Genomic DNA, 27,220 nt, shown 5'->3' on the forward strand with positions numbered 1-27,220 from the left:
AAACACCATAAGGCTTTCTCCCAGATTTATACAGCAAACCCTCAGATGACAGTTTTGTGGAAATTTCCCTATTGGCAGGCATTTTGAAAAATCAACAAAATACCTGAAGAAGAGCATTCATTTGCCACTTCCTCTTGGATCATTATAAGAACATTCTCTCAGCGTCTTGACAGTAAACAGCAAACAGGGTAACACAACCCCAGAGAGTTCATGCCTAGAAGAAAACCCCAACATTTGATTTAAACGATGGCATTGCAAAGAAAACTTAGGTGAAGTGACACACATAGTTTTTATAGAACTTGGCAGACGGAACACTTAACAACCTAGTTCTAACTCTGACTCAGCCACAGATCTCCCGGGGAACTATATGAAACAAAACAAAACAAAACAAAACAAAACAAAACAACACAAAACAAAACAAAAAGCCCTAATGCCAGTCCTTTGACTGCATCTCCAAACAAAGGAAAAGTAATTAGGAAGGTGTGGTTTGTAGATTTTTGTGAGGGGTTTTGTTTGTTTTTTGTTTTTGTTTTGTTTTGATTTGTTCTTAACAAATCTGGGCTCTGTTATTAATAGCCAGGACGAGGAATTTGGAAACGTGATCAGATTTAATAAGTTTATGGATGCCGCTGACCCCCCACACTTTCAAAGTGGACTTCCCGCCTCTTGTCACGTCCCCGAAACCACAGAAATGCTGGTACAGGGTTCCTGTCCTTTACAGATTATTTTTCAGGTGGAAAAATCTGTGATTGTGCCTTCCACCATTAAATATTGTCCCAAGTGCCCACCAGACATTGAATAAATATTAACTTGGGTAAGGATATCTGTGTAAATGCTTCTTTTCCACTGGATGCCAAGACGTGATGAGGAGCTCCAATTATTCTTGAATATAAACCTAAACTTGCAGAGACCCGATGGATCCTTTGGAAGAGAAAGCCACTCTTGACGTCATTGTTAAGTGGCCTCATAAAAGTCTGTGCCAAAACAGAAGAATCTCAACACTCAACACCAAACCGGGGAGTTGTCCATTTGCCCGCATTTGTACTCGGTCAGCCCTGGCTCACATTCACTTCAGGAGCCAAACAAACAATAACAAAAACCCCTACCGCCGTCGGTCAAGATCACACGCGGCTTATCAACCAAACCTGGGCACGTGTTCCTCCCTCTTCCCCAAAAAGCATTCGCAGTAAACCTCCACGCAGACAAAAAGCCTCCGTGTCCCCACTGCTTTTGTGTGCTGTGGCAGGAAGCAGTCATCGGCTGCGTTCGTGGAAAATAACAACTGCAGACACATGCCATAATGTTCCAGTGGAAATCAAACTCTGAGAAATTTTTTAAATGTTTTCAACACATCAGCATGAAGCATCGACCTAGTTGGAATCACTTAGATCTAAAGCGAATGCACTGATTGTTTTCACAGCAGGCTTTTCTTCTCGGAGCTGAGACGGGCGCACTGGCGCGGGTGGCGCGGAAAGGTTTCCAGCCCCCTGCCTCGGTCTGCTATAGCCTGTGACTCGATCAATACCGGGGTGAGCCGCAGAGGAAGCTCAGGGAAGATTATGAAGATGAGGTGAGTGACAGAATTACCTTACAGGATTTGTTCTTTCTCTCACCTTGAATCTCATCTGCCTCGGACAGAGATGGAACACCATCAGGGTGCAGACTAAAAGGAAAGGTGGACGGGGGCAGGGGGGGAGGCGGTGAAGGGCATTAGACATCACGTGAGCTGAGAGCCTGGCCATTGTGTTTCTTTCCATGTTATAACCATCAGGAAAAGACAAGTCCTCTAGCTACTGGGGGGTGGGGGGGGTGCCCGTTGGGGGGTGCCCCTGGTGATCTTGAAGGCCTGGCTTGGGGGGGCCTGGCACACACAGGTGCACAGTAATTGGCAGCCATGATTTTCAGTATCTTGTTATTACTGTTAACACAATTACTCTTCCGTTTTTACCTTTTTACCCCAGGCAGGTACCATGCATGTAAATATCACACATAAAGTGCCTACTTTCCGGTTAAAACCATGGGATGGGATATAGTCGGGATCAGACGCGTTTAGCTGCCCCTGACCAGTCACCCATTTATTGAGGGCCTCCTCTGTACCAGGCGCTGCCAGCCCACAGCTCTCTTCCCCTAAGCCAGAGGTCCAAGGACGCCCAAGCGATTGGGTCAGTTCATACAGTGGGTTTGTCCGGCAGCTGAACCGGGCACTGAGGTGAATACAGCTGATTCGTATTCCATTTGTATGGAAGTATGTAAGCAAGTCTTTAGGAAACTCTCCTGTGGCTTCCTGATGTGTTTAAACTCTCCTGATCAATTGCACTGAGTTGGTAACGTGTCTAATAATCATATTAACAATAATACGTCCAAGCTATAACCAGTTAGACAATCCAATAGTCCAACCCTGAAGCTTGAGATTTCTTTGAATTTCTCTAGAGTTTAGACAGTGTCTGAGAAATTCAATGGTATTATTTGCTATTGTTTACTTGAGCCACTGGATGAACACAGAGAAAAAGTAACATGTTTCCAGGGTTATTTTCACCAAAACATCTGAATGGTTCCTTTCTGGGTCATCTTGTTCTGACTTTTTTTTTTTAATATAATAATGTTTATATATTTCATTTTAAAGGGGATACCTGGTCATTGAAAAATGAAGAAACATGATTCCCCACACCTAGAAATTGCCGTGGCCCAAATTATGGTTATTTATTTGTGGTCTTTTCTCCTACACACATAGATTTTTGCTTTTACACAATTCTTATTTTACTACATAAACTAATTTTTTCCACATAACATGACGAATTATAATGGTTATTCAATTTCTTTGAAAATGTAATTTTAATGTCACACGATCTATTACCTTTAATATATTTAACCACTGTCCTCTTTTAAGACACCAGATCTTTCCTTTTTTTGTGTGTGAATGCTAATATAAAGCAACAAAAGAGAACACAATTTGTTCACCCAAATCTCTGATTATTTTCGAAATGGCTAGGAATACCAGGCCAAGGGCCAAAACAAGTTAATGTTTTGTTTGTAGTTTATTTCTAAAGTATCCCTTTTCACTGAAATTTCAGAATTTAGGAAAAGAAAAAACAGAAAATTTTCTCAAAATATCCCACTCTTAAAAGATTGACATCTTATTATTATCTTGATGGCCTTTGTAGGCATATAAAATTATGTATACATGCATCTTATGTTTTCATAGTATAATATAGATTTCATAATATAAAATTAAGCACTTAGTATAAAATTAGTTTTATAACTCGCCTTTTCCAGTTAACAAAATAACTGAGATTCTTTCCATGTCCTTAAATCTCAAATTCAGAAACAAAAGATAAATAAAATGTGCTGGCTTTCCATAAGTGCTCTGCCATAGATAATGAGTAAGAGTGCATATAATTAACAGCAACTCAGCCAATTTTTTTTAAATTTTTTTTAACGTTTTATTTATTTTTGAGACAGAGAGAGACAGAGCGTGAACGGGGGAGGGGCAGAGAGAGGGGGAGACACAGAATGGAAGCAGGCTCCAGGCTCTGAGCCATCAGCCCAGAGCCCGATGCGGGGCTCAAACTCACGGACCGCGAGATCGTGACCTGGCTGAAGTCAGACGCTCAACCGACTGAGCCACCCAGGCGCCCCAGCAACTCAGCCAATTTTAAAACACCATCTCTTGTGATGCGACTTAGCATTAATAACCTGCTCCTCAATGAAACCTTCACATGTCGATGCTAAGGATGATTTGGTAGGAGAAGAAGGAGAAGGAAAAGAGGGAAGAGCATATGGCAGGGAAGGAGGAGATAACCATCAGGAAATATTCAGAAATTCTCCCTGAAGAGAAAAATAAACTTAGTGCATTATAGAAATTGATCAAATCAATAAATTAACAAAACCGCAGGTCAGTAATTATTTTCCTGCCCCCAAAATGTTATTTTTCTCCCTAATACTTGTCAATCATTGACCTCAAGGCAAAGGTAGTACTGTATTAAGAAACTGTTTTCGGGCGCCTGGGTGGCTCAGTCGGTTAAGAATCCGACTTCGGCTCAGGTCATGATATCACAGCCCGTGAGTTTGAGCCCCGCATCGGGCTCTGTGCTGACAGCTCGGAGCCTGGAGCCCGTTTCGGATTCTGTGTCTCCCTCTCTCTGACCCTCCCCCGTTCATGCTCTGTCTGTCTCTGTCTCAAAAATAAATAAACATTAAAAATAAATACATAAAAAGAAAGAAACTGTTTTCAAAACTCCTGGATTTTGCCTACAGAACAACAGGATGAGAGTAGTCACTCTGTTTTGTTTTGTTTTGTTTTCTATGATTCATCAGCTACAAAAGAAAATACAAAAGTTGCAGAATTATTGCTTGGTCTAGGTATAGTTTTGAGGGTACGTTGTTCCCAGGCAAAGGTAAGATTAGATAAGTTATATAATATTATTCTAATTGTTATTATTTCTAGGTCTTCTTTGGCAAAATGTCAAAGAGTAACATTTGATGTAGCTCCGTTGTTTTTACCATAGAGTAGTTTTAATCCTCATCATGGCTCCTAATCCCTATCACCACTATGATCTCCATCACCGTCATCATTATCACATCGCCACCACCAACGCCACCATCATTTCTACCATCAGCATCATCCCCATCTCTTTTTACCCCATCACCATCCCTGTTCTCCACAAGATGACCATCCAACCTTCAGAACTTAGCTTAAACGCGGCCTTCCCCTAACCCCTCATCGAAAGTAGGTTTTACACCTCCAATCATAATTCACCATCTTAGCAAAATTTTTTATTCCCGTCTTGGTAGTTACTACAGTTTAGTATTTTTCTTTCTTTTTCACTGGTTTTTCATTTCTTTCCTTATGTACACAGCAATTTAGATGAGGACGATGACCACAATTATCTCGGTTATCATTCTCTCTCTCGTACGTTATGTAGTGCCTGGCCCTTAGCCAGTACCCGATAAAAATCACATGAATTAATTAATCAATCATCACTGAACTGTCTTCAGCTCTGATTATGAACTCTAACCTAATGCAAAAAAAAAAAAAAAAAAAGAAAGAAAGAAAAGGAGAAGAAAAAAACCAAAACTGGCTGTGATGCAAAATGATCTTTCTAGTATCTTTTGTCTCAGTACGGGAATTGAGTGCTACTAGACCCATAAGCGGTCATTTTTAAACTGTCTGCAAACCATACAGGCACTAACAAGTACAAGCATTGCATAAGGGCAGAGGAAGTGGCCTTTTAAGTGGTATGGGTTGAGGGGGTGAGTGAACTATTCACCCAGAGATATCTCTCCCACCTACCCAATGTGAAATCTCTATCATCACATTAATATTGAAGGTTAATATACTATAATACCATGAAATTCCTTTTAAACTATAAATGAACTATAAATGCTATGTGGTAGTTCACATATTATATAAATTCATTTATCAGTCTATTCAAACAAAGAATATGGAACATGTCATTTTTGACTTATATCAGAGGATATAAGACTTCCTTTAATACCACACCCCCACCAGCACACTGCCCCCTTTCCTTGGCTTTCTGTTCATAAAGCTGAATTACAAGAAGAACTAATGAGCACCTGGGTGGCTCAACAGCTTAAGTCTCTGACTTTTGATTTCATCTCAGATCATGATCTCAGGGTCATGAGGTCGAGCCCTGTCGAGCCCATGCTCTGCATGGAGCCACCTTAAGATTGTGTCTCTCCCTCTCTCTCTCTGCTCCTTCCCCACTCTCCCTGTTTCTCTCTCTCTCTCTTTCTCTCTCTCTCAAAATAAAATAAATAAATACAAGAAGAACTAAGATGAAGTGTAGTTATTTTTCTTGGCTTCAAGAAACTGTCAAAATTTTTGTAATTATGAACAGAAAAAGAAAAGTTATGGTATCTACTTTAGGCGAACAAAGCCATTATCTTTCATCTTTGGTTGCACAAGGAGAAGAAAACATATTTGTTCTATGTCATTGTCTCTAGGACCTTCTCACATAACCAGACCATCTCTTGAATTGATCCCTTTTTTCAAAATACACATATAATATAAAAGTACCCCTGACAAAATAATAGTAAGTATAAAAGTGGCCTTTAGAAATACTAATGCCTGGGTGGCTCAGTCAGTTGAGCATCCGATTTCAGCTCAGGTCACGATCTCATGGTTTTTGAGTTCGACCCCATCAGGCTCCCCGCTGATGGTGCAGAGCCTGCTTGGGATTCTGTCTCTCCTTCTCTCTACCCCACTTGTGCAAATGCTCTCTCTCCCAAAATAAACAAGCTTAAAAAACTTTTAATATAAAAAAGAAATATTAATGTCATAGTGCTACTAGCAAAAATGCTATTTAGCACAGATTTGTCATTATAACTAAAACATATGTTTGTAACTGGATGTGTCTACCAAATTGGGGGGCCAGGGTCAGGGGGAGAGAGTTAGGCATGGAAAGGTCATGCAATGAATGTTACCTCTTCATAGGCTAGGATGGCTAGCAAGGGCTTATTTTAGATGGGAAAAAGCCTGTGGTTCCCAAAACAACTGTAAGTTAACCAGTTACATATATAGTATATTACGACATGAAAGTTGACACCACATACAGAAATACTAAATACCACATATGCTCGAGGGGTACAAGTTATAGTTGCTAGGGGAGCTGTAAGTTCCGAATGGCAATAAAAATGGAGGAACAACCACCTGCACAGCCTTGGATCATGCCTTTATGGAAACCCTATGCATTCATACGCTTGACAAATCCTTATCGAGTGCCTACTATGTGTAAAGCATTGTGTTAGAGGCTGTGGGAAAATATGGCCCTTGCCTCAAATAGCTTATAAGCAAATATATCCGGTGGGACTGCACAGATCGACAAAGAATGGGGAATTCCTTCGTCTGGCTGGAGTGCAGAAACCTTCCACAACATTCTTCAAATGTCACGTGGAGAAGTCTGTAAAGCGGAAATGTTATTAGAATCGACCCCCAAATGCCCACTACTTCAACTCTGGCACCTGTCTCCTATAGATAACCCTCTAATGCCCATTACTGAGCTTTCCACCATTGGGTCTTTAAGCATAACGGTCCACCTTTCTTCCCTTGCTTCCTTCCAACTCACCCTTCAACAACTAACACAATTAACGTCAAAGCATGCTTACTGCCTAAATGTTTCTCACATTCCCCTTGCATTAAAAATACTTTACAGAGCCTCTCAATGCTTATTTATACATGTTCAGATCTTCTAATGTATTTCTATGTGTCCCATGAAATCTCAATAAATATCAAAATGTACCTATGTCTAGATACACGTATGTTTTTTGAACATGAGACATGTTACGTATCACGTAAGCTCCCTCTCTCTTTGGGAGCTGCCTGCAACCCCATCTCCCTGAGTTGTTAAAATTCACTCTAGCACACCTTAATCACTTAAGACAGCTCAAGCTAGAATGTACCTGATAAAGAATATGGGAGAAGATTCCTTCCCTGACTCCTAACCTCAGGACGTTTCAGGGTCTAGGCGATGTCACGGGTAATTTATTAACTGAGATGAGTGGTAGAGCAATACATAACTACATACATTGTTCACATGATTGTTTGGGGTGGGGGTGGGGGCAGGCAGGGGTGGAGAGGGGGAGGGAAGGAGGAAAATAGAAAAGACTCAATCATTATAAACATGGACAGAGGGGCGCCTGGGTGGCTCAGTCACTTAAGTGTCCAACCCAGCTCAGGTCATGATCTCATGGTTCGTGGGTTCAAGCCCTGCATCAGGCTCTGTGCTGACAACTCAGAGCCTGGAGTCTGCTTCAGATTCTGTGTCCCTCTCTCACTCTGCCCCTCCCCTGCTCGTGCTTTGTCTCTCTGTCTCTCTCTCTCAAGAGTAAATAAATGTTTAAAAATTTTTCAATAAATAAAAAGTGGAAGAGAAAATAGGATATAAAGTTAATCTTGCAAAGAACAATCTCTGTTTCACACATTTTTCCAAGCCAGTAAGATATTATGCTTGGGGGCCAATCAGATGTGGCCTAAAAGCCATGACATAATGCCCAGACAATGGGGTCTTTCTCACCCAGGTTTGGCCACTGACCTTGGTCCAATCATTCCATCTCTTTGAGCAAAACAAGGGACTTGGGTCAGCTGGACTTGATGACCTCTTTCTTCTACAACATCTAAAACCGTGTGAAATGTATACTTCTGTAGAGGAGGACCTTATCATATCTGCTCACGTGTGTCCATACCCGCTGTCCATGCCATAAAAGCTGGGATCTCGTATTCCCAGGGCCTAAAACTCTGCTTAACCAGTATCCCCAAATACTTACCAAATGACTAAATTGTTTTCACTATATGCAATACATTTGTGTTCGGTGGGTCTTGGTTTAAGGCTGTATGTTTAGTGTTGGCACCACAGCGTATAGCAAGGACAACCCCTGAGAGGTTACCATCAAAGGGGAAGTAGAACACATGTTTACAATAATCCTAACACAAAACAGAAGGTGGATGCCAAAAGGAGGCACAACGTGTTCTCAGGGTTCAGATGGTTAGGCCAGTGGGCAAAGGCTTCCTGGAGGAGCTGTTGCTTCAGAAGAATGAACAGCATTTAAATAAACATAAATTTGGTGCAAAGTCAAAGGCATGGAGGAAAGAAACTGCAGATGTTTGAGAAAAGGAAGTAATAGTCTAGTTCGTCTAGACTAGACTTTAGAGTCCTGGTGGGGGCAATGAAAGAACACAAACGAACTTGAAAAGAGGGTGGGGCCCCTATGACCTCATCACCAAGTCTTTGAACCACGGAATGTTTTGGGGGATGGGGGGGGCGGCGGGGAGAGTCCACTGAGAACTGTGTCATAAATAAATTATCCAATATTTTGGCTTAGTAGTGGATTCTACACCCCAAAGTTTCCACTGAGGCACCAGGAGCCACCATGGAGGACAATGTCAGCACAGAGCAGGTGGGAATCTGGGTTCCTCCCCAACTTCCATCAGAGCTCCACTGCCTTTGTCTGCTGTACATTTAGGGCTTTCATGTAAAATGTATTTGAAAGTAGAAATGTTTGAAGGCCACTGATGTGGAACGGAGAGACTAGAGGGTAGTTGTTAGTTCAGCAGTCCAGGTGAGAGGAACAAAAGTCTGAAAGAGAGGGAGGAAGCAAGACTAGACAAAGAGATTTCCAACCCAGGTAGATCCTATGAGCTCCGTCCATTCATTAAATGTGGGAGGTGAGGGACAGGGAAGAGCCAAGGTGAATGGAAGGCTGGGCCTACTCCGCAGATATAAGTAGGTCAAGAGGAACAAACACAGAGTCAGACTGCCTGAGTTTGAATCCCAGCTCAGCTGCTTACTTCTATTGAGTCAGATACACACGTAAAGTTAAGAACACTATCTGGCACACAGTAAGAGTTTAATAAGTGCTCATCCTTATTCTCTTAGGTGGAGTGGGTTTGTAGGAAAGACTTGTTTAGGCTCCAACATGATGCTGGTAGGGGGATAACCAAGTATCCAGGTAGATATGGTCAACAGATACACAGAGAAATGCTAGTTGAAGTTACTGAAGGTGATGAGAATATAGAAGAATATAGAAGAGAACCAAGGATTGAACCTTGGGGAATGCCTGTTTCGGGAAAGCAGAAAAAATAAGCAGCAAGTTAAATAGAATGAGGGGTGAGAAAACTAAGAATATAAGGTTAGGGTCAAGAAAGCCAAGTTGTGGGGCACCTGGGTGGCTCAGTCGGTTAAGCGCCGACTTCGGCTCAGGTCACGATCTCGCAGTTCGTGAGTTCAAGCCCCGCATTGGGCTCTGTGCTGACAGCTTGGAGCCTGGAGCCTGCTTTAGATTCTGTCTCTCTCTCTGTCTCTCTGTCTCTGTCTCTGTCTCTCTCTCTCTCTCTCTCTCTCTCTCTGCCCCTCCCCTACTCATGCTCCATCTCTCAAAAATAAACATTTTTTAAAAATTTATTATTTTTTTAAACATTTTTTTTAACGTTTTATTTATTTTTGAGACAGAGAGAGACAGAGTGTGAACGGGGGAGGGGCAGAGCGAGAGGGAGACACAGAATCGGAAGCAGGCTCCAGGCTCTGAGCCATCAGCCCAGAGCCCGACGCGGGGCTCGAACTCACAGACCGCGAGATCGTGACCTGAGCTGAAGTCGGACACTTAACCGACTGAGCCACTCAGGCACCCCAAAAATTTATTTTTTAAAAAGAAAGCCAAGTGGCTAAGGAGCTTCAAGAAGTGTGGTGAGTGATAGACACACAGAAGGCAGAGGTGAAGAGGCATTTCCATTTCTTCTACAAGGAAAATTCCCGTAGAGAGGGAAGGCACAATAAGTCAATGGATGACAATCATAAAAACAGAGAATGCATAGTAGTGGTCTCTGTGCACCAAACACTGCGCTTCACTCTTTGTTTGAATGATCTTAGTTAATCCTCCAAGTAACTCTCTGAGGTGGCCATTGTCATCACCCTACTTCACCACGTCTGTCATGGGCACTATAAAGAGCATTCATGTATGTCAGCCTTCTAGTCCTGCTCTGTCCCTGTGCCCTGTGATTTGTAATCAGACAACCACCTTGTTTCTGTGTCTAAACGCTCCCTCTGCACCCTGGTCCCGGTGACTGCGTCTCCTTGCTTAAATTCCCATCCCTTCTCCCTCTGGGTCAGGCATAATTCATTCTCCTTTCCATTGGCCCCTTCTCTCCCCTGGAAGCTGCCAGCTGCTGGTCCCTCTGCCCCCATGACAGCACACCCCTACCTCTCCTATTTCCAGGCTGTTGCTTCTCCGTTCTTATCCATGAGCCCTTCTGCAGCTCAGAGCGCCCATGCCTTACGGAAGGGATGATGCAATATTTATCCAATTCTCAATCTAATATCAAAATCACAATGAGATACTACCTCGCACCTGTCAGAATGGCTAAAATGGACAACTCAGGAAACAACAGGCATTGGCGAAGATGTGGAGAAAGGGGAACCCTCTCGCATTGCTGGTGGGAATGCACACTGGTGCAGCCACCCTGGAAAACAGTGGAGGTCCCTCAAAGTTAAAAATAAAATTACCCTAGGACCCAGCAATTGCACTACTAGGTGTTTATCCAAAGGATACAAAAATGCTGATTCAAAGGGGCCCATGCACCCTAATGTCTATAGTAGCACTATCAACAATGGCCAAACTGTGGAAAGAGCCCAAGTGGCCATCAAGTCATGAATGGATAAAGAAGACGTGGTAGAATCATATACAATGGAATGTTACTCAGCCATCAAAAAGAATGAAATGTTGCCATTTGCAACAACATGGATGAACACTAGAGTATATTATGCTAAGCCAAAATCGTATGACTTCGCTCATATATGGAAAGAAAAATACCATATGATTAAAATCATATGTGGAATTTAAGACACACAATGGGTGAACATAGGAGAAGGGAAGGAAAAATAAGATAAAAGCAGAGGGAGACAAACCATAAGAGACTCTTAAATACAGAGAACAAACTGAGGGTTGCTGGAGGGGAGGTGAGTGAGGGGATGGGCTAAAGGGATGATGGATTTAAAACATAAAATAGAATAAAATAAAATAAGATAAAATGTTTTTTTTTTAATATTCAATTCTCAATTAGCAAAGGAAAATTGGGACTAACAAAGAAGAGTTGGCACTAACATAATTGATGGGTCTGCCTTTGCATTAGCCTCAGATACTTTGAATTCCAGGTGAACAAAGTTTGTTCAGCCAAGTCCACAAATGACTTTAGGAGAGACAAAAGAGATGAAGATTACCCAGGGCAGTAAATGGCACCGAGGAATGAATGGAGTTAAATTCCTCCACCACCACCAACCATCTCCTCCCTGGGGTGGGGTCGGTGGGGGGAGCCCAAGCCTATAGAACATGGTGTTACTCTTGTGTATTAAGAAGCCAGATGCTTTGGGGCGCCTGGGTGTCTCAGTCAGTTGGGCAACCGACTTCAGCTCAGGTCATGATCTCACGTTTGTGAGTTCGAGCCCGTGTCAGGCCCTGTGCAGACAGCACGGAGCCTGGAGCCTGCTTCAGGTTCTGTGTCGCCCTTTCTCTCTGCCCCTCTCCTGCTCGTGCTCTCTCTCTCCCTCAAAAATAAATAAATAAACACTAAAAAAAAAAAAAAGAGGCCAGATGCTCTGCAACGTGCACTCAAGCACCTGACTTTTTATACGGAAAACTGACTTAAGACACATGCATGCATGCGTGTGTGTTTGTAAAATCCTGAAATTCAAATATCCATGTTATTCAGTCTCACTGTGGATGCTGGACGGACTTTCCTTTAGGGTCATTTTGGAACCATAAACCTAAACCTGTCACCCATGAAAACTTCCCATTTTGTCCTGAGACAGTATCCCTGACATTTTTATGGTTTTCTTTTTGGATACCATTTGTATTTCATAACATTAAGGGATTCTAACTGGAAACTTGAAACTCATAACTGTTTTGCATGAGACTCATCCAAACAATCAACACTTCATTTTTTACTGATCTGCCAAAACTCTTTCTTTTCCTAATTATGTCTGTATTTCTTCTCCCTCAATTTGTCTGCAGAAGAGTAATACTTATTTCATTAAAATGAGCATACACACACACACACATATACATATATACATACACATATTCTCTTCATTATTATGTTTAAATTCAGCAGGAAAACCAAAAAACACTTAGATGTCAAATGTTCAGATATCGCTATTTGCTTATGCCGCAGAAATATAAATCATAAAACAGTTCATTAACATAACTTCACTTGTGCGTTATTTTGAGAAAATTTTATTCAAGAATGAACTAGAGGAGTCAAAACTCATGCCCTTGTTTTCTAAGTACCGAAACAATCTCTTCATTCGTTATATTCCTTATTCGTTAACTTTTTCAATTTGTAAGCACATGTGTAGTTGCCGGTTTAACAGGATATTCTGTGGCCTTTTGTATTAAAAGTTTTAAAACACGATTTGAATAATCCATATCCTAGACTGTAAGAAGATGAAAATTATTCACAGTCAATTGATGTGTGGTGCATAAAATACTGCTAAAGCGTAAAGCAATACAAGCTTTCTACCCAGAGTAGTATTTTAAGGAACATGTGTATAGGTGGATAAGTGGTAGAACAGATTTGTTTTTTACCACTAAACAAATACAGGAATATTTTCATGAAACCCCTGAAAATGCTACCGGACTTGTGAGATGTCCCTTAGTTGCAAGGCTTTTTTTTTTTTTTTTTTTTTGATCATGTCTTATTTATTTGATCCACATACAACTTAACATCCAGTCAATATAAACTTCTGAAACACAAATGTTGTGCCCTCATTTTCCACTGCTCTTTTGTCCTTTAAGTCCGCTAAATAGGACCTTGGAGCTCTCCTTCCTTTTTTTAAGATTCAACATTCAGATGGGCCAAAAATAAGCATCCACTGGATATCATGGTGACAGCTGCTTAAATTAAATGCAATATGAAATACGAGTAAGAAATCACAGGTGAGGAAGCCACTTTCCTTTTAATTTTTTTTTTTAACGTTTATTTATTTTTGAGACAGAGAGAGACAGAGCATGAACAGGGGAGGGTCAGAGAGAGGGAGACACAGAATCCGAAACAGGCTCCAGGCTCTGAGCTGTCAGCACAGAGCCCAACACGGGGCTCGAACTCACGGACCGCGAGATCATGACCTGAGCTGAAGTCGGCCGCTCAACCGACTGAGCCACCCAGGCGCCCCTCCTTTTAGACATCAATATGAACATGGAAAATAATAATTTCCAGGTCCCATTTTGCATATTCTAAAGTGAAACAAGTAGAAGAACACACACACAAAATTCCCAAAAAAGGAATTTTGAGAGGGAGCTAAATGGAGCAAAGGCAACTCAAGACTTCAAAATCACCGGACAAGAGAGAACATTCTACTGAGATATAAATGAGAAGAGGGACAGCTGTGATAGAGGAATCATTGGGAAGCAATAACTGAGAGCCCAAACATGCCAGGGGGTGTCTCTAGAAAGACTTAAGACTTATGGGGGCACCTGGGTGGCCCCGTCGGTTAAGTGTCCAACTTCAGCCCAGGTCATGATCTCACAGTTCGTGAGTTCGAGCCCTGCATCGGGCTCTGTGTCAACAGCTCAGAGCCTGGAGCCTGCTTCAGATTCTGTGTCTCCCTCTCTCTCTGCCCCTCCCCTCCCTTCAAAAATAAACATTTAAGAAAAAAAATGAGTTATGGAAAGCAGAGGCAGGGGAGGGTAAGATGCTGAGTATAAAGAGTCTAAACTGGGGCTCCTGGGTGGCTCAGTCGTTCAGCGTCCGACTTCAGCTCAGTTCATGATCTCGGGGTTTGTGAGTTTGAGCCCCGCGTCAGGCCCTGTGCTGATAGCCTGGAGCCTGCTTCGGATTCTGTGGCTCCCTCTCTCTCTGCCCCTCCCCCACTCACACTCTATCTCTCTCTGTCTCTCAGAAATAAATAAATGTAAAAAAAAAATTTTAAGAGTCTAAACCTGTAGTCTCTAGGAACTCCTTCAATTAGTCTAACATGATTATGGGCCAGTTTCTCAGAGAGGCAAATGGAAGGCAGGGAGGAAAGGAGGGAGAAAGGGAGGGATGGAGAGAGGAAGCAAAGAAGAGATAGACAGAGATAAAAGGGCAGCAAAGGAAAGAAAAGGAAGTGTTTCTGCAACAGTCTGGACTGAAAATACTAAAATCCCAGGACCTTAGTTTGTCCAAAACCCTTTGGAATCTGACTGACAATGACTCCAATAAGATAGCAATCTTGCCCATTTCCTGCAAAAATAAGCCACACGATTGCCCAGAAAAAAAAGGGTGTGGTGAGGCAGGGAAATTCCAATTTTTGGCCTCATGTTTGCACGTGAATGGACTTCTCACACACGAGGAGAAATTCTGTGTTATCCTGGTAAGTGACAAGAGTCCGATATTCATGGTCCTCCACAGCCATAAAGAATTTGATTTTTTCCCTCTATACCCCACTCCCCTTAGGAGGCAGAAATCCTGCATAAATGGGACTCTTCATCAGACCCAAACTTTCCTTTGGCAGGCTGTCCTGAAATCAAAATGTAGGGTCAAGAGCAATGAATGGGCCTATCTGGCTGCAGATGTGAAGTCACATTTTTCAATGAGCTCTGTAAGTAATAAAGGGAAAATAAACTCAGGAATTAAATAAAGGATCTTATTAATGGCCCGCTAAAACCCCAGTAGAATAAAAGAAATGAGCACACAGGACACCTATTTATTTTATATTAACATCTAATCACAATTTTTCCTAAACTTAAATCATGGCTAGTGGATCAGAGACACACTCTCCCTTTCATTTGCTCATAAATATAATTTGAGCCCCTGTGCTGTCATTGGCATCAACATCACGGGCTGACTTTAACCAAATAACCAGGAGGTAGCATGGTCCCTTGCCTTCAACGTTTCCTTTAAAACTCTCTTTCTAATCAAAATTTGGTCCAACTGAAGAAGAAAAAAAAAACATGGCTTCAAGACATATTGAAGGAAGAGAGGTGCGAAGAGGTGAGAAACCTTCAAATATCTTGATGCTCGAAATCTTCAACTCCTATCCTTGCCTACTTTCTTGCATTCAGGCATAAACCTCACTTTTTTGTGTGCGCCCTATTGTCAGATTTGATTTGCTTTGTATTTGTTTCTTTGTGGTCATGACCATCATCCTATCCTGCCATAAGAACGTGCAACTATTAGGGCGCCCGGGTGGCTCAGTCAGTTCAGCGTCCAACTTCGATTCAGGTCATGACCTCAGGGTTTGTGGGTTCGAGCCCTGCGTCAGGCTTTGTGCTGACAGCTTGGAGCCTGGAGCCTGTTTCAGATCCTGTGTCTCTCTCCCTCTCTGCTCCTCCCCCACTCACATTCTGGCACTCTCTCTCTCTCTCTCTCTTTCTCTCTCTCAAAAATAAATAAATATTAAAAAAAAAGAATGTGCAACTAATATGGACTCATGGATTTATCATGTACTAGGTCCACTGGGGTAAATATAGGAGAGAAAATGAAAGAGTTGAAGATAAACAGTGTTCATGGGTAAAATAAGAAAATTCAGTTACCATTAAGGCTTCTATATGACATTGTTCAAGGAAGACAAACTTCCTGGTGGCATTAACATCTTGACATTCAGCACTCTGACAGATTTGATCGGCAGAATGCAGGTACATGGAAAAGTTAGTTTATCACCCATATTATGGTGAGTGCCAAACCACCCATCAGGCTGGTGTGCTCTGAATTTGGCACAGAAGAAGATAAAATAGCACCTTGGACCATCTTGTTGTTGCTGTTTTTCAGGCAGCACTACGTGTCCCTGTTTCTAACTAACAGAGCTGAGGAGGGTCTACAGTTCAGGAAATGGACAAGAAGTAAAGCTTTGAAACATGCACACTCCCCCCTCAGGTGCATTAATATGAGGCTTGGACGAAAAGTGGGCCAAGAGCACCTTGTAGACTCTGCAGCTGGGTGTGCACCTGGTTTTTACTCCCCCTCCACAAGCTTAAGCCAACGTCTTCCACTGCTGGGACCCTGCGGGAGGTGTTATCGAGACTCGGTTCATCTGTTTGAGCAATGACCCTGTCTCCTCCCCTTAATGCAGGGTGGTCTTGGAAACGAGGGGTGTAGGTCCGGAAGAGGTGGCAGGTCAACCTAGACGATGTGTTCCACTACAGTAGGTGACAAGCTCGGGCAAAAACGTTGTCGTTACCAAGTATTCTGTTCACTTCTGCTGTTGCAAAGCAGTAAGTACTCTGTTGAAGACCATGGTGGTGATTCATTTCACCAAATCGCCATAGTGTCTCCTAACCTTACACCATCTATAGGTGTTTACGTAACTAAATTTTGGGTGAAGGGTAAAGAGATGTTTAAGAATAAACTCCACTTGGTCCTACATCTCTAACACACAAATCCAAACAAAATTAATGTTTTGTGAAAGTTTTAAACTACTGGGTAGATTTCTCCTTTTCAGCCCCATTCTCCCCTCCAGAGCCACAAATATTGAAAATGCCACTCGACAGGAAGAAATTTAATTGAAAAGAGTTAAGCAGGGGAGAAGGTACCCTTTATTTAGCTTGATGTAAAAAAAAAAATAGAATTGATATAGGAGAAATGCCACAATATTATTAAAAGCTTTACAAAATTTGAGTTAAGAAATAGCTCCTTGATAGAATCACTGATTTCCCTCCACCATAATCTGTAATTACAGAAATATAATTGGGTTATAAAAATTAGTTTAGAAGTGTCAATGCACATTTGGCTAGACTTCAGCTGAGTTCTTATGAAGAATGAATAGAGAAAACAAGTCCATCTAATAAATTTAACACTCTGATTTCAAATTTAAGCAAGAATGTTAGTTTTAAAAAGTACAGAATGTTAATTAGCTAAAAGGTAAAAACAAGAGTTTCTGAGACCATTAATTCAAATAGTGAAGACAATTATAAAATATAAACTTGTTTTCTATTTTATATATTTATATACTACATTTTACATATAATATAGCATAATATAATATAATAAATATAATATAATATATAAAATATACTACAAAATTTGTTTTCAAAACTTTCAGGCCTTCCCTAAAACTGTCTATGGGAATTTTGTTCCTCACACACACACAGAACGGCACCCATTGGGCACTCTCTTTAAGGTCTGTTGCGTCTGAAGGCACATCTCCCAGAGCACTAATAAAATGGAGGCCAGGGTGACTCCTTCTTTAATAGGAGCAACTGCTTCCATGGAAGCTTTACCAGAGAGCACCAACTCACTCCTCCATCCTTCCAGTCATCATCTGTTCTATTGTTCTAGGTTTTGTAACAGAATCATTTCCCAGACCACCACGGACAGCCCAGTCATAACAGGTAATGAGAACAACAATAAAATTCATATGTAGGAAATGAGTAAGTCATGGATTCTTAGGAAAAGGAGAAGGAGGAGGAGGAGGAGGAGGAGGAGGAGGAGGAGGAGGAGGAAAAAGAGAGTCAGAGAGAGAAAGGAAGGAGGAGGAGGAGGAGGAGGAGGGTAGAGGCTGGAGGGAGGTGAGACGGGCGAGAAGGAGAGAGGGGAAAAACAAAAGACATTTCTGCAATACAATCTGCCTTCATCATGAGATGAAAGAATACTAAGAACCATACTTTCCACAGGTAACGTTTAGGGCCATGTTTCAGTTGTGTGATTTTATGTATGATTAAAGGGTTTACACCTTGGCTTCCAACATCCTTAGTTCAAATCCAGCTTTGCCAATTGCTGTCCAGGTGACAAGTGACCCTGTGCAACTTCCTCAGCCTCGTAGTTACTAAAATGGGAGGCAGTAACAGTAACTACGCCACAAAGATATCATGAGGATTACATTATGTTTATAATGTTCCTGGCACCTGGTAAGTGCTTACGAATTGGTAGATCATTATTAGTGTTATTTTTAAGATGGCTAAGTACCTAGCTCTCTTCTGGATAAAAAAAAAATTCTATCAAACATTATCTCAGAGGGGCACCTAGGTGGTTCAGTCGGTTGAGTGTCCAGCATGACTTAGCTCAGGTCATGATCTCGCAATTCATGAATTCGAGCCCTGCATCAGGCTCTGTGCTGACAGTGTGGAGCCTGCTTGGGATTCTCTCTCACCCCTTCTCTCTCTCTGCCCCTCCTGTGCTCTCTCTCTCTCTCTCAAAATAAATAAATAAACTTTAAAAAATTATCTTAGATATTCAGCAAAGCTTACAAGATTCTAGATTCCCACTGAAACATACAACACGTACACACACACACACACGCACACACACTGATTCTTCTGCTGTGGATTTATGATTTTTTTTGTGTGTGTGTGTGTGTGTGTGTGTGTGTGTGTGTGTGGGCACCTGAGCGTGCATCAGGGGTGACATTGTTTAATCTTTATTGTTTCATTTTATTACTTAAAATAACATTCATGCAATTTAAGAGGCACTATAATAGAGTGCATTAGAATCACCTGTAAAACTTCTTCAAAATGCCCTTACCCAGGCCCTACCCAGACAAACTCAATCAGAATTTCTGGGGATGGACCTTGCATACCAGTGGGTTTTTCCAAGGTTCTCCCGGGTGGTTCTAGGGGGGGCAGCCAGTGTTAAGACGTGAAAAAGAGGAAAACGGTGAACCCTTAGAAAGGATTTCTAGGTTCAAACTCACTTATTTTATTCACTGGCAATATGGCTGTGAAGAAGACATATAACCTTCTCTGAGCCAGTGTCCACTGCCATTAAATGGGAGGGATGATTTGCGCCTAACTTCTTAGGGTTGTGGGTTTCAGATGAGAGCGCTAAGACCAAAGCGTTGCTCTGCAGTTTGTTTTGGGAGCCAGTTTTGAGCTTCACGTGCGGAACCAGCTACTTTTAAACTTGTAAATGACGCATGATTGTTTCCTGGCCAGGTTACTTGTCCCAGCCTCTGTAGGGAAGAAGGGAGAGTGGAGGAAGCATGCACCGCCCACCCCCCAACCAGCAGCTCCCCAGAATCAGTTCTGGGAATCTGGGCTGGGAAAGATGGCCCAGGCAGCTCATACCTCCATCTCATACAAATAAGATTTCATTTACCCACTTCATTTTCTCCTTAGTATACGGGAAGTGACGTGGTAAAGATGAGTGAGCACAGGATATCCCAAAAGAAACGTTCACATTCTCTTCAGTATTTAAGGAGTACATGTTTTGTCCACCTTACCAAAACCCTAAATTCCCTGAATTCAAGGGCTATGTCTGATTAGGTTTGATTCGGCCCTTCTCCTGACTGCATTATTTAACCTATGAATCATGGTTGAAGGATTAGTCTGACAATATGAAATATAGAAAACAGGAATTTAACTGACATTAATGACCATGAATTTCTTCTGGTCTCTTTTTCACTAATCTAGGTATACTAACTGAATCATGCATTGGAAACATATATCTCTGTCAATTATCTTAATAAATAGCAGTGAGGCCCATGAGAGAAAATAAGTTATGCATTTTGTTCAGCTGAATTGGTGTCTTAAAACAAACCCAGAAGTCTGAGAGCCATAACGTATCTGACTGAGAATCGGCTCCCTGTGTCATTATCTCTTGTTCTTACTTCTTTGTCACTAAATACACTATTGTGATTTTTATTGCTACTTTCATTGGCCTGAGTGTTCAATATCGAAATGATGAATAAGTATTGTTGGGGCATAAAGCTATCCCTCTCTTCTAAGATCACTCATCACCTTCTCTTAGGAGACACTACCTACAAGTTCTTTTGGTAAAGCAAACTCCGCTTAGAAGATTCCGGAATTTTTTGTGTGTGCCAAGAGGGATGAAACACCTCTATTTGTTAGTCTTAGTTCAGAGACTGACTTATTTCTGAAAAGTTAGATGTTCATCAAGAGAGAACTGGTTAGGTATTGTGGCGATCAGTTTGCAATACACACAAATATCAAATCATGATATCATACACCTGAAACAAATATAATGCTATATGTCAGTTAGATCTCAATAGAGAAAAGAACTGTTTTTAAATAAGTCAGTGTATATGCATGAAAGGGAATACTATAGAGAAGGATGGAAATCTATTCGTAATAATATGAGATGTTCAAGGTATCTTTTTAAAATGTGAAAGTTGTAGAACTCTGTCTACAGCACGAATCTGGAGTGTTTGAAGATTTTCTATGCTCCTATGTGCATAGAAAATTTCTGGAACGATATAATACATTATTGATGACGGTAGAATGATGGAGTAGTTCAGTTTTCACTTTATATTCTTCTGTGTTGTTGCTGGTGTTTGTTATAAGCACACATTACTTTTATAATTTGTTTAATAAAAAATTTTAAAAGACTCTTAGGATTCTACTAGGTGGCTTGTCCCGATGGCATGCATATAACAACTGTGCTCACGTTCATGTTCTACTCAGATGCTCCACTCTTTGCCTGAACTAGCTGTTTAACTCCTATTTGATGGATAATGGTAGAAAGAGAGAAAACAATCCCAGTTGGTATGTTTCAGCACTTGTAGAAAGTAGCTCTGAAATGGGAGTAGAATGCAAAACAAAGCATCCTTGTTTTTGGAAGGAAATTACCATACCATGTAATGGCAACATCATTACCAGAATAATCATCCTTTTACAGTATAGTGATCAACTATGTACTCAAATTTCTACAGTTGATTTCTACAAGTTGTAAAGTGTTTTTCCATTTGCTTGGACAACTTTCTTGAAATGAAGAGTATTTTAAATAAACACCTACCATAATTTTTTCAGGCACTAAAATTGAAAACAGTTAAAATATTTTTATATTACTAGGGGTTGAATAAGTATTCTACAATGTCTAGGGAGTATGTGTGCATGTGTGTGTGGATGTGTGTGTTCACTAATTACATTGCCTCACTTTCATTTTTACTCCAAATCCGTTAGTCCCTGGAAATCTATGCATAGATTCGTTTACACATGGAAAAAGTTTTCAAAAAAGAAACAACTTGGGGCACCAGTTGGGTGTCTGACTTCGGCTCAGGTCATGATCTCACAGTTCCTGGGTTCAAACCCCACGTCAGACTCTGCTGAAGGCACAGAGCATAGAGCCTGCTTGGGATTCTGTGTCTCCCTCTCTTTCTGCCCCTCCCCTGCTTGCACTGTGTCTGTCTCTCTCAAAAATAAATAAACATTATAAAAAAATTTTTTTAAAGAAACAACTTTAGTTAATAAATCAAGTATTCGCATTTTGCCAAGAAACACAGTATAACTGCCTTGGATTTGGACAATAATGTTCATCTTCGCTCCCAGAAACCTTTTGAATATTATTATGAATGCCTTTACATTAGCAACATTAGTGAAACACTCCGAAATACACCTCAAATGTATGAAAATCAACTCTGTTAGAGAGATTTGAACCAGAGAAAATAAATACAGCCAGTGATGTACTTTTCAGACCCTTGAACACCATCTGCTGATATGAGCAGTGAGAAATTTTCAAATTTGGGGTTCTTCTAACACAGCCAAATTTCCAGAAAATCTCTTCTTTTCCCAAATTCTGACCTGGGGCATTTCATCCTACAATCACTTCTGCCTCCCGTTCAACCAGCATCTTGTCAAATCTGGCTGCAAGATTAAGTTTCCAGATTCAGAATTCAATATTGTAACCCTAAGGATATAAGATCCAAGCTGGAACATTCTGTTTAAAAAAAAAAAAATGGATAAAATTGTTTCAGCCCAGAGACCAGAGTTTGCTCTGACCATAATGATGAATCATCAGGGCTGACACTAAGTGAAATGAGCTTGATGTTCTTGGCTTTATTCGTGCACGTTAAGCAGGGGTTTACGTTTGTCCCAACTCTCAACCTTTTGTCTAAAAGGTTGAGAGAGCCTTGTTTTCTAGTATTATTTAAGGCTCACAAAATTAACTGGCTCCATCTGTCTTTTGACCCGCCACAGCCTAGGACGGTGTACCTGGCCCCATTCTTGCCCACGCTGGCGTCCAATTTTCAAAGAATACAACTGGCAATTTAAGAAATATCTACTTTTTTTTTTTTTTAACATACCTTCAATATCAACTAGGGTTTCTGACATCCATGTCTCTCTGCTGGTGTAGTATTTTGCCTCTTACTCTCAATAATAAAGTATTACATTTAAAAAAATCTGTACCTGAATTCTGCACTGAAAACTAACCTCTCTGTAAATGATGCACTTTGTTTTTAATAAGAGTTGGTCTGAGTACTGATCAATGGGAAAAACACCACTGAAAAAGTATTTAATCTTTATAAAGTAGATCGGTTTCTGCAAGTGTTTAGGTCTTAGGTGTGAGACATATATGTGTTCTTCTTGAAACACTTTGTAATTATTCACGAACAATCAAAGTTATAAAACATGCTGAGTCAGCATCATATTAGCCACGGGCAACATCCCTTTTAATAAGGCTGTTCTTCCACAGCACCTAAGCACTGGTTAAACTCGCAGAAAGCTCCCCAAATAAAGGGGTCCTTAATCTTGAAATTCGTGTTCCGTGGTTCCGTGGCAAAAACACTGTGAAGCTTTTCTTTCTTTTTCTTTTTCTTTTTTCCCTTCTCCTTTTGGCTTTGTTTTAAAACTGTATTTGTCTTGTCCTAAAGTAATCATTTCTCTGCTTATTTCGGTGATCTAAAATCGCCAGGCGACACGACATCAGCTTACAAAACAACAAAAACACTAACTACAGAATCCAGAGTGTCGGTCAGTTCTCTGCCTCCGTCTTGCTTTGTTTTGCTCTAGGTCTTGCCTTTCTCTCCGGTGCCCTTTGCTGCCTGGGCAGCCCACGAGGATTCACTTTTCACTTATTACTCATCACACTGACTCTGGATTACAGCGGGGAGGAGAGGGAAAGCTGAGGGGAAAATGACAGTGAAGGAAAAGAGCAAAATACCAGAGCAGTGCGTTTGAGTAACTACTTCCTTTTCCTTCACTGAAGGTGTGGACACATTTATTTGCATCTTTGACCTTAAGAGGGGGGAGCTGGGAATTGTACGGGCATCTTTTCCCACTGAAAGAAGCCACCCCCTGCACGGGGGCGGGGGTGGTAAGGAGGACGGAAAAGAGGTGAAATTTAGAATATTCTGTTGATCTTCATTTTTCTTTTTTTCTTGTTGTTATGGTTAGAAAAATGTGACTGAAGGGAAAAGGGTTACAGTTCACCCGGAATCAGTACCAAGTATCAACAGCTAATCTCGGTCTTTTAAAGAAAGAGTCCTTCATATCAGGGGGGGTTTAAAGCCAGTGATAAAACAAAAAGCTATTTTCTGAAGCCAACCAACTTGAAAAATAACTGGTTTAACACCTCGAGAGCTGCCTTTAGTATTAATAATCAGAAATGCTTTCAAGTATTTTGCCCTCCCTTGCATACAATGGTTTTATATTTAGGAGTGGTGGCTCTGAAATAACAATAATGTGGTCATTTATTGCTGGAGTAAAGAAAACAGCACAAGCAGAGAGCAAAACAGGAAGAATGTATCCCATAAAAATTAGGCAGTTTTCACCTATAATTGGCTCACGTTGTAGAAGTGGGAAGAGCAAGAAAATAATAGAAAGAAAAATGAATCTTAGTGAAATGTAATGACAGGTTCTCACCGCTCTTTCTTCAGTCTAGGGTTCAGAAGAATTGTGCAAAAGGAAAAACTGGTACATATCTTGATTATCATTTTGGACCAGCTCAAGGCAACATGACTCAACACAGTATTGACATGTGATCCCAGAGCAAGTTTTGACTCAGTAATTTACTCTATTGGGCATACGTTTCACCTCCTCCCTGTGTCCCCCCCACCCCATAAAGGAAGGAAGGCAGGGAGAAAGAAAAGGAAGAACATAAATGAAGGTGTGAAATTATAGTGAGAGCAGCTCCTATCTCCCAGGTAGAAGTTTGGCCACGAAATACAGATGAGTTTAAAAGTTGTGTCATTTAAATTTTCTGCTAGTGTTCAGATTATGGTCAATATTTACCTTTTTGCTTATTTTTCTTCAAGTCCGATCCTTTGATATTGGCATTTTATTTTCACAACCTTACCCTTTACTCAATCAAGTGTTAGAAAAAAGCAACAGCTTGTATGATATCACAATGCAAGGGAGAGTGGAGCTTTTCAATATTTGCAGGCACGTGAGTTATATTCTAATTTTGGCAAACAATAAAGATGAAAACAGAAAGATGCTTTCAACTGTCTGGTAAAATGCAGTTTACATAAGCAAAGAGACTGTCAACAAAAGGATCCTTCCTTCACCTGTCTCCTGAACAAGTACCACAGATTTGATATACACGAAACACATTATATTCAAACTGTCTTACATTGAACATGCATATTTCAGTGTTCCAGCAACCTCTCTCTATATTCTAGCGATGTGAATCCAAAAGCTTTAAATTCTTAAGCACTGAAATGTATACTTGGATAGAGGGAATTTCATTAATTGATCTTAAAAACAGAAAAGAAAGTATGGTTTCAAGACCAGCTTTCCTGCTCTGGTTTAGTATGAATACTGACCTTATTGTACAGTATCATTACGATACGGATACACCCTTACTTTAGTGAGCAGGACTGGCTTCACCATTTAAACACCTGCTCAGGTAGCATACTGAACTTCAATTTAAAAATATTTGAAAGGTAATAAAAATTGAGTTCATCCAGTAGAATACAAAAAGCTAACACCAACTTTCCTCTGAGTGGAGTATTGAGTCCATTAGAAAGACATAGTACAAATCCACGGTACAAATTCCTTACAAAGGAATACTAGCACCATTTCGTATTCAGAAAGAATAAACCTTCATTAGTTTTTTTTTTTTTTAGTAAACTGTATACTCTTCGCCTAAATGCCCTCAAAAACAAGATTCTCAATTAAATCCAAACAACAATTTCGCCTCACTAACATATATAAATTTGCTGAAGTGATAGGTTGGTTTCATATGAAAAGGGCAGTCACACCTACAAAAATGAGTTTTTAGAGCACATGAGAGTTATGCTTGGCATGTGTGAAACAGGGTGAGGTTAGCCCTAAGGTTTAATGTTTATAGAAAGGGCATGAAAATCAGTGGAAACGGACTGAGAATAAGCAAGTGTGTTATTTACACACCCTGGGGGCCCCTCTCCCTGGGCCACCTCCACTCCCTTTCAGCTTGAATATGGACTAGTTAAGCACGTTGCTCTGAGAGCCATGTTGAACATTCTCGGGAACAGGGTATAAATAAACCCACATGCAAAACTGCTTTACGACCAGAACAATGAAATATTTTGGGGTTTTAAAAGCTTCACATGAGAAAACATGCACCGAAATCCTATTCAGCCAAATGCACTTTCCCTCCGTGCCATTAGGGCACACTCTCGAGCACTGTCTCAAATAACTGCATTTACTTCCGAACGTGCCCCCTTTAAACACTTTGAATTGTCTAAATTCACCCTGCGGGGAAAAAATACCCATTTTACTGGTAAGGTAAATTGCAAAAGCTTTGGACTGTGCTTCCTGTCCTACCAAGGGTGGTTTCTCCGCTCTTCTGCCGACCCCTCAGCCATGACCCCTGGAAGCATACCCATGAGCGCTTTTACCCGGCGGTGTCTCTCTCCATTCCTAGCAAACTCTTAGATATGCTTGATAAATATTTTTATCTAATTTGCCTCATCTGTTGTTTTTATTAACAACTAATTTAATATCCTCTGTTCTGTAATATCTGCAGAAGCCAGTATAAGGAAATGCGCAGCCAGCCCAGACCCTGAGGCCTGTGCATCAAGATGGCAGGCTGGCCAAGGGTCCTCTGGGGACAGCAGTGCCAGAAGGAGGATTGGACACGGTGACCCGTCTGCCTGAGATGAGGGGGGGAAAAAACAACATCAACCAGGAGCTCTGTAATACTGATGAACTAATCTGTCACTCACAAGCTCGGGTCTGCAAAAAAGAAAACTGCAGTAAACATTTAATAACCATGAGGGGTGAAAATGCGAGCCTTCATTTTCAAATGCTGTTCAAACCTATGGCTCCGAACCTACTTAACTGGTTAGTTTGTGTTGATTTGAAAAATCATCTGAAGACCACAATCCACCCTATAGTTCCAAGGGTTAGGAAGTGTGCCACAGATAACTATCAAACATCCAGATGATTTCCAAGAACTGTATGAATGAACCAAGTTTCTTGATCTTGATATCCCAGGCAGGGAATTTGTTCTTAAGTACTAGACTGCTTAATTGCTTGGGGGAGAGAAAATCCTGGGGGAAAGACATTTATGAGGCAATATGTGCTCCATAGAGTCAGTGCACTCTCTCCAGCTGGATCATGGCCAGCAACGCAGAGAAGTCTACTCTTCTCTCCAGTAGAAGCAACTGGATATTTGATCTTAGAGATGAATGAAAAACCTAAAGATCATATTTCATGGGAATCTTTCAGTATCCTGAATGGAAAATACCACTGAAAATCGGTTATTTGCTCCTCCAACCCAAATCCACTTAGGACCAGAATTAAGAACGTGGGGGGGGGGGGGCGCGGGGGAAGGACAGAAATAATTTTTATTCTAATATGTATTTGAGGACGAACTAACATTTGCATTACCAAATGGGACTGTTCGCACCTGCTGAGTAGGCAAAGGAGGGTACTGAAATCAACAGCTTAAAAGAAACATGTGTTTTTGATTATGATTGCCTGAAAAGCAATAAAAAAAATTATTTTCACATTCTTGTTATTGTTAGAAGTCATCATCTGGGTAAATATTTTTATCTGTGCTATAACAATTTAATCATTTCAAAAATCTATGCCCTCTTCCTTTTTACTTCTATAGATGCAGATGGGACAGTATGCTATC

General features: G+C 40.9%; 1 protein-coding gene and 1 long non-coding RNA gene across 7 annotated transcripts in view; one reads left to right on the forward strand and one right to left on the reverse strand.

Moving 5' to 3' along the window:
* POU6F2 (POU class 6 homeobox 2) overlaps positions 1-27,220 on the reverse strand; it is a 496,186-nt gene that overhangs the window by 466,474 nt on the left and 2,492 nt on the right. The window contains exons 1-2 of one of the 5 annotated variants that reach the window (XM_023250204.2): positions 811-913; positions 104-214 (exon numbers count right to left, since the gene is read on the reverse strand). The exons of 2 other annotated variants lie outside the window; for them this stretch is intronic. In XM_023250204.2, the coding sequence (XP_023105972.2) occupies positions 104-121 (18 nt within the window). In that variant the 5' untranslated portion in view covers positions 122-214; positions 811-913. Of the gene's footprint in view, positions 1-103; positions 476-810; positions 914-27,220 lie in introns of those variants that run through there. 2 more of the 5 variants (XM_045052199.1, XM_023250206.2) reach the window with 2 other exon arrangements.
* Positions 1,442-26,891, forward strand: LOC109497397. 2 transcript variants are annotated; one of them, XR_002153571.3, is made up of 3 exons: positions 1,442-1,570; positions 17,762-17,814; positions 26,105-26,887. It is a non-coding gene; the product is annotated as an uncharacterized LOC109497397 (long non-coding RNA). The 2 variants fall into 2 exon arrangements; XR_006594096.1 differs by lacking the exon at positions 1,442-1,570 and adding an exon at positions 8,220-8,913 and having other exon boundaries at positions 26,105-26,891.

Source organism: Felis catus, chromosome A2 (assembly GCF_018350175.1).
Source record: "Felis catus isolate Fca126 chromosome A2, F.catus_Fca126_mat1.0, whole genome shotgun sequence".
Classification (NCBI taxonomy): Eukaryota; Metazoa; Chordata; class Mammalia; order Carnivora; family Felidae; genus Felis; species Felis catus.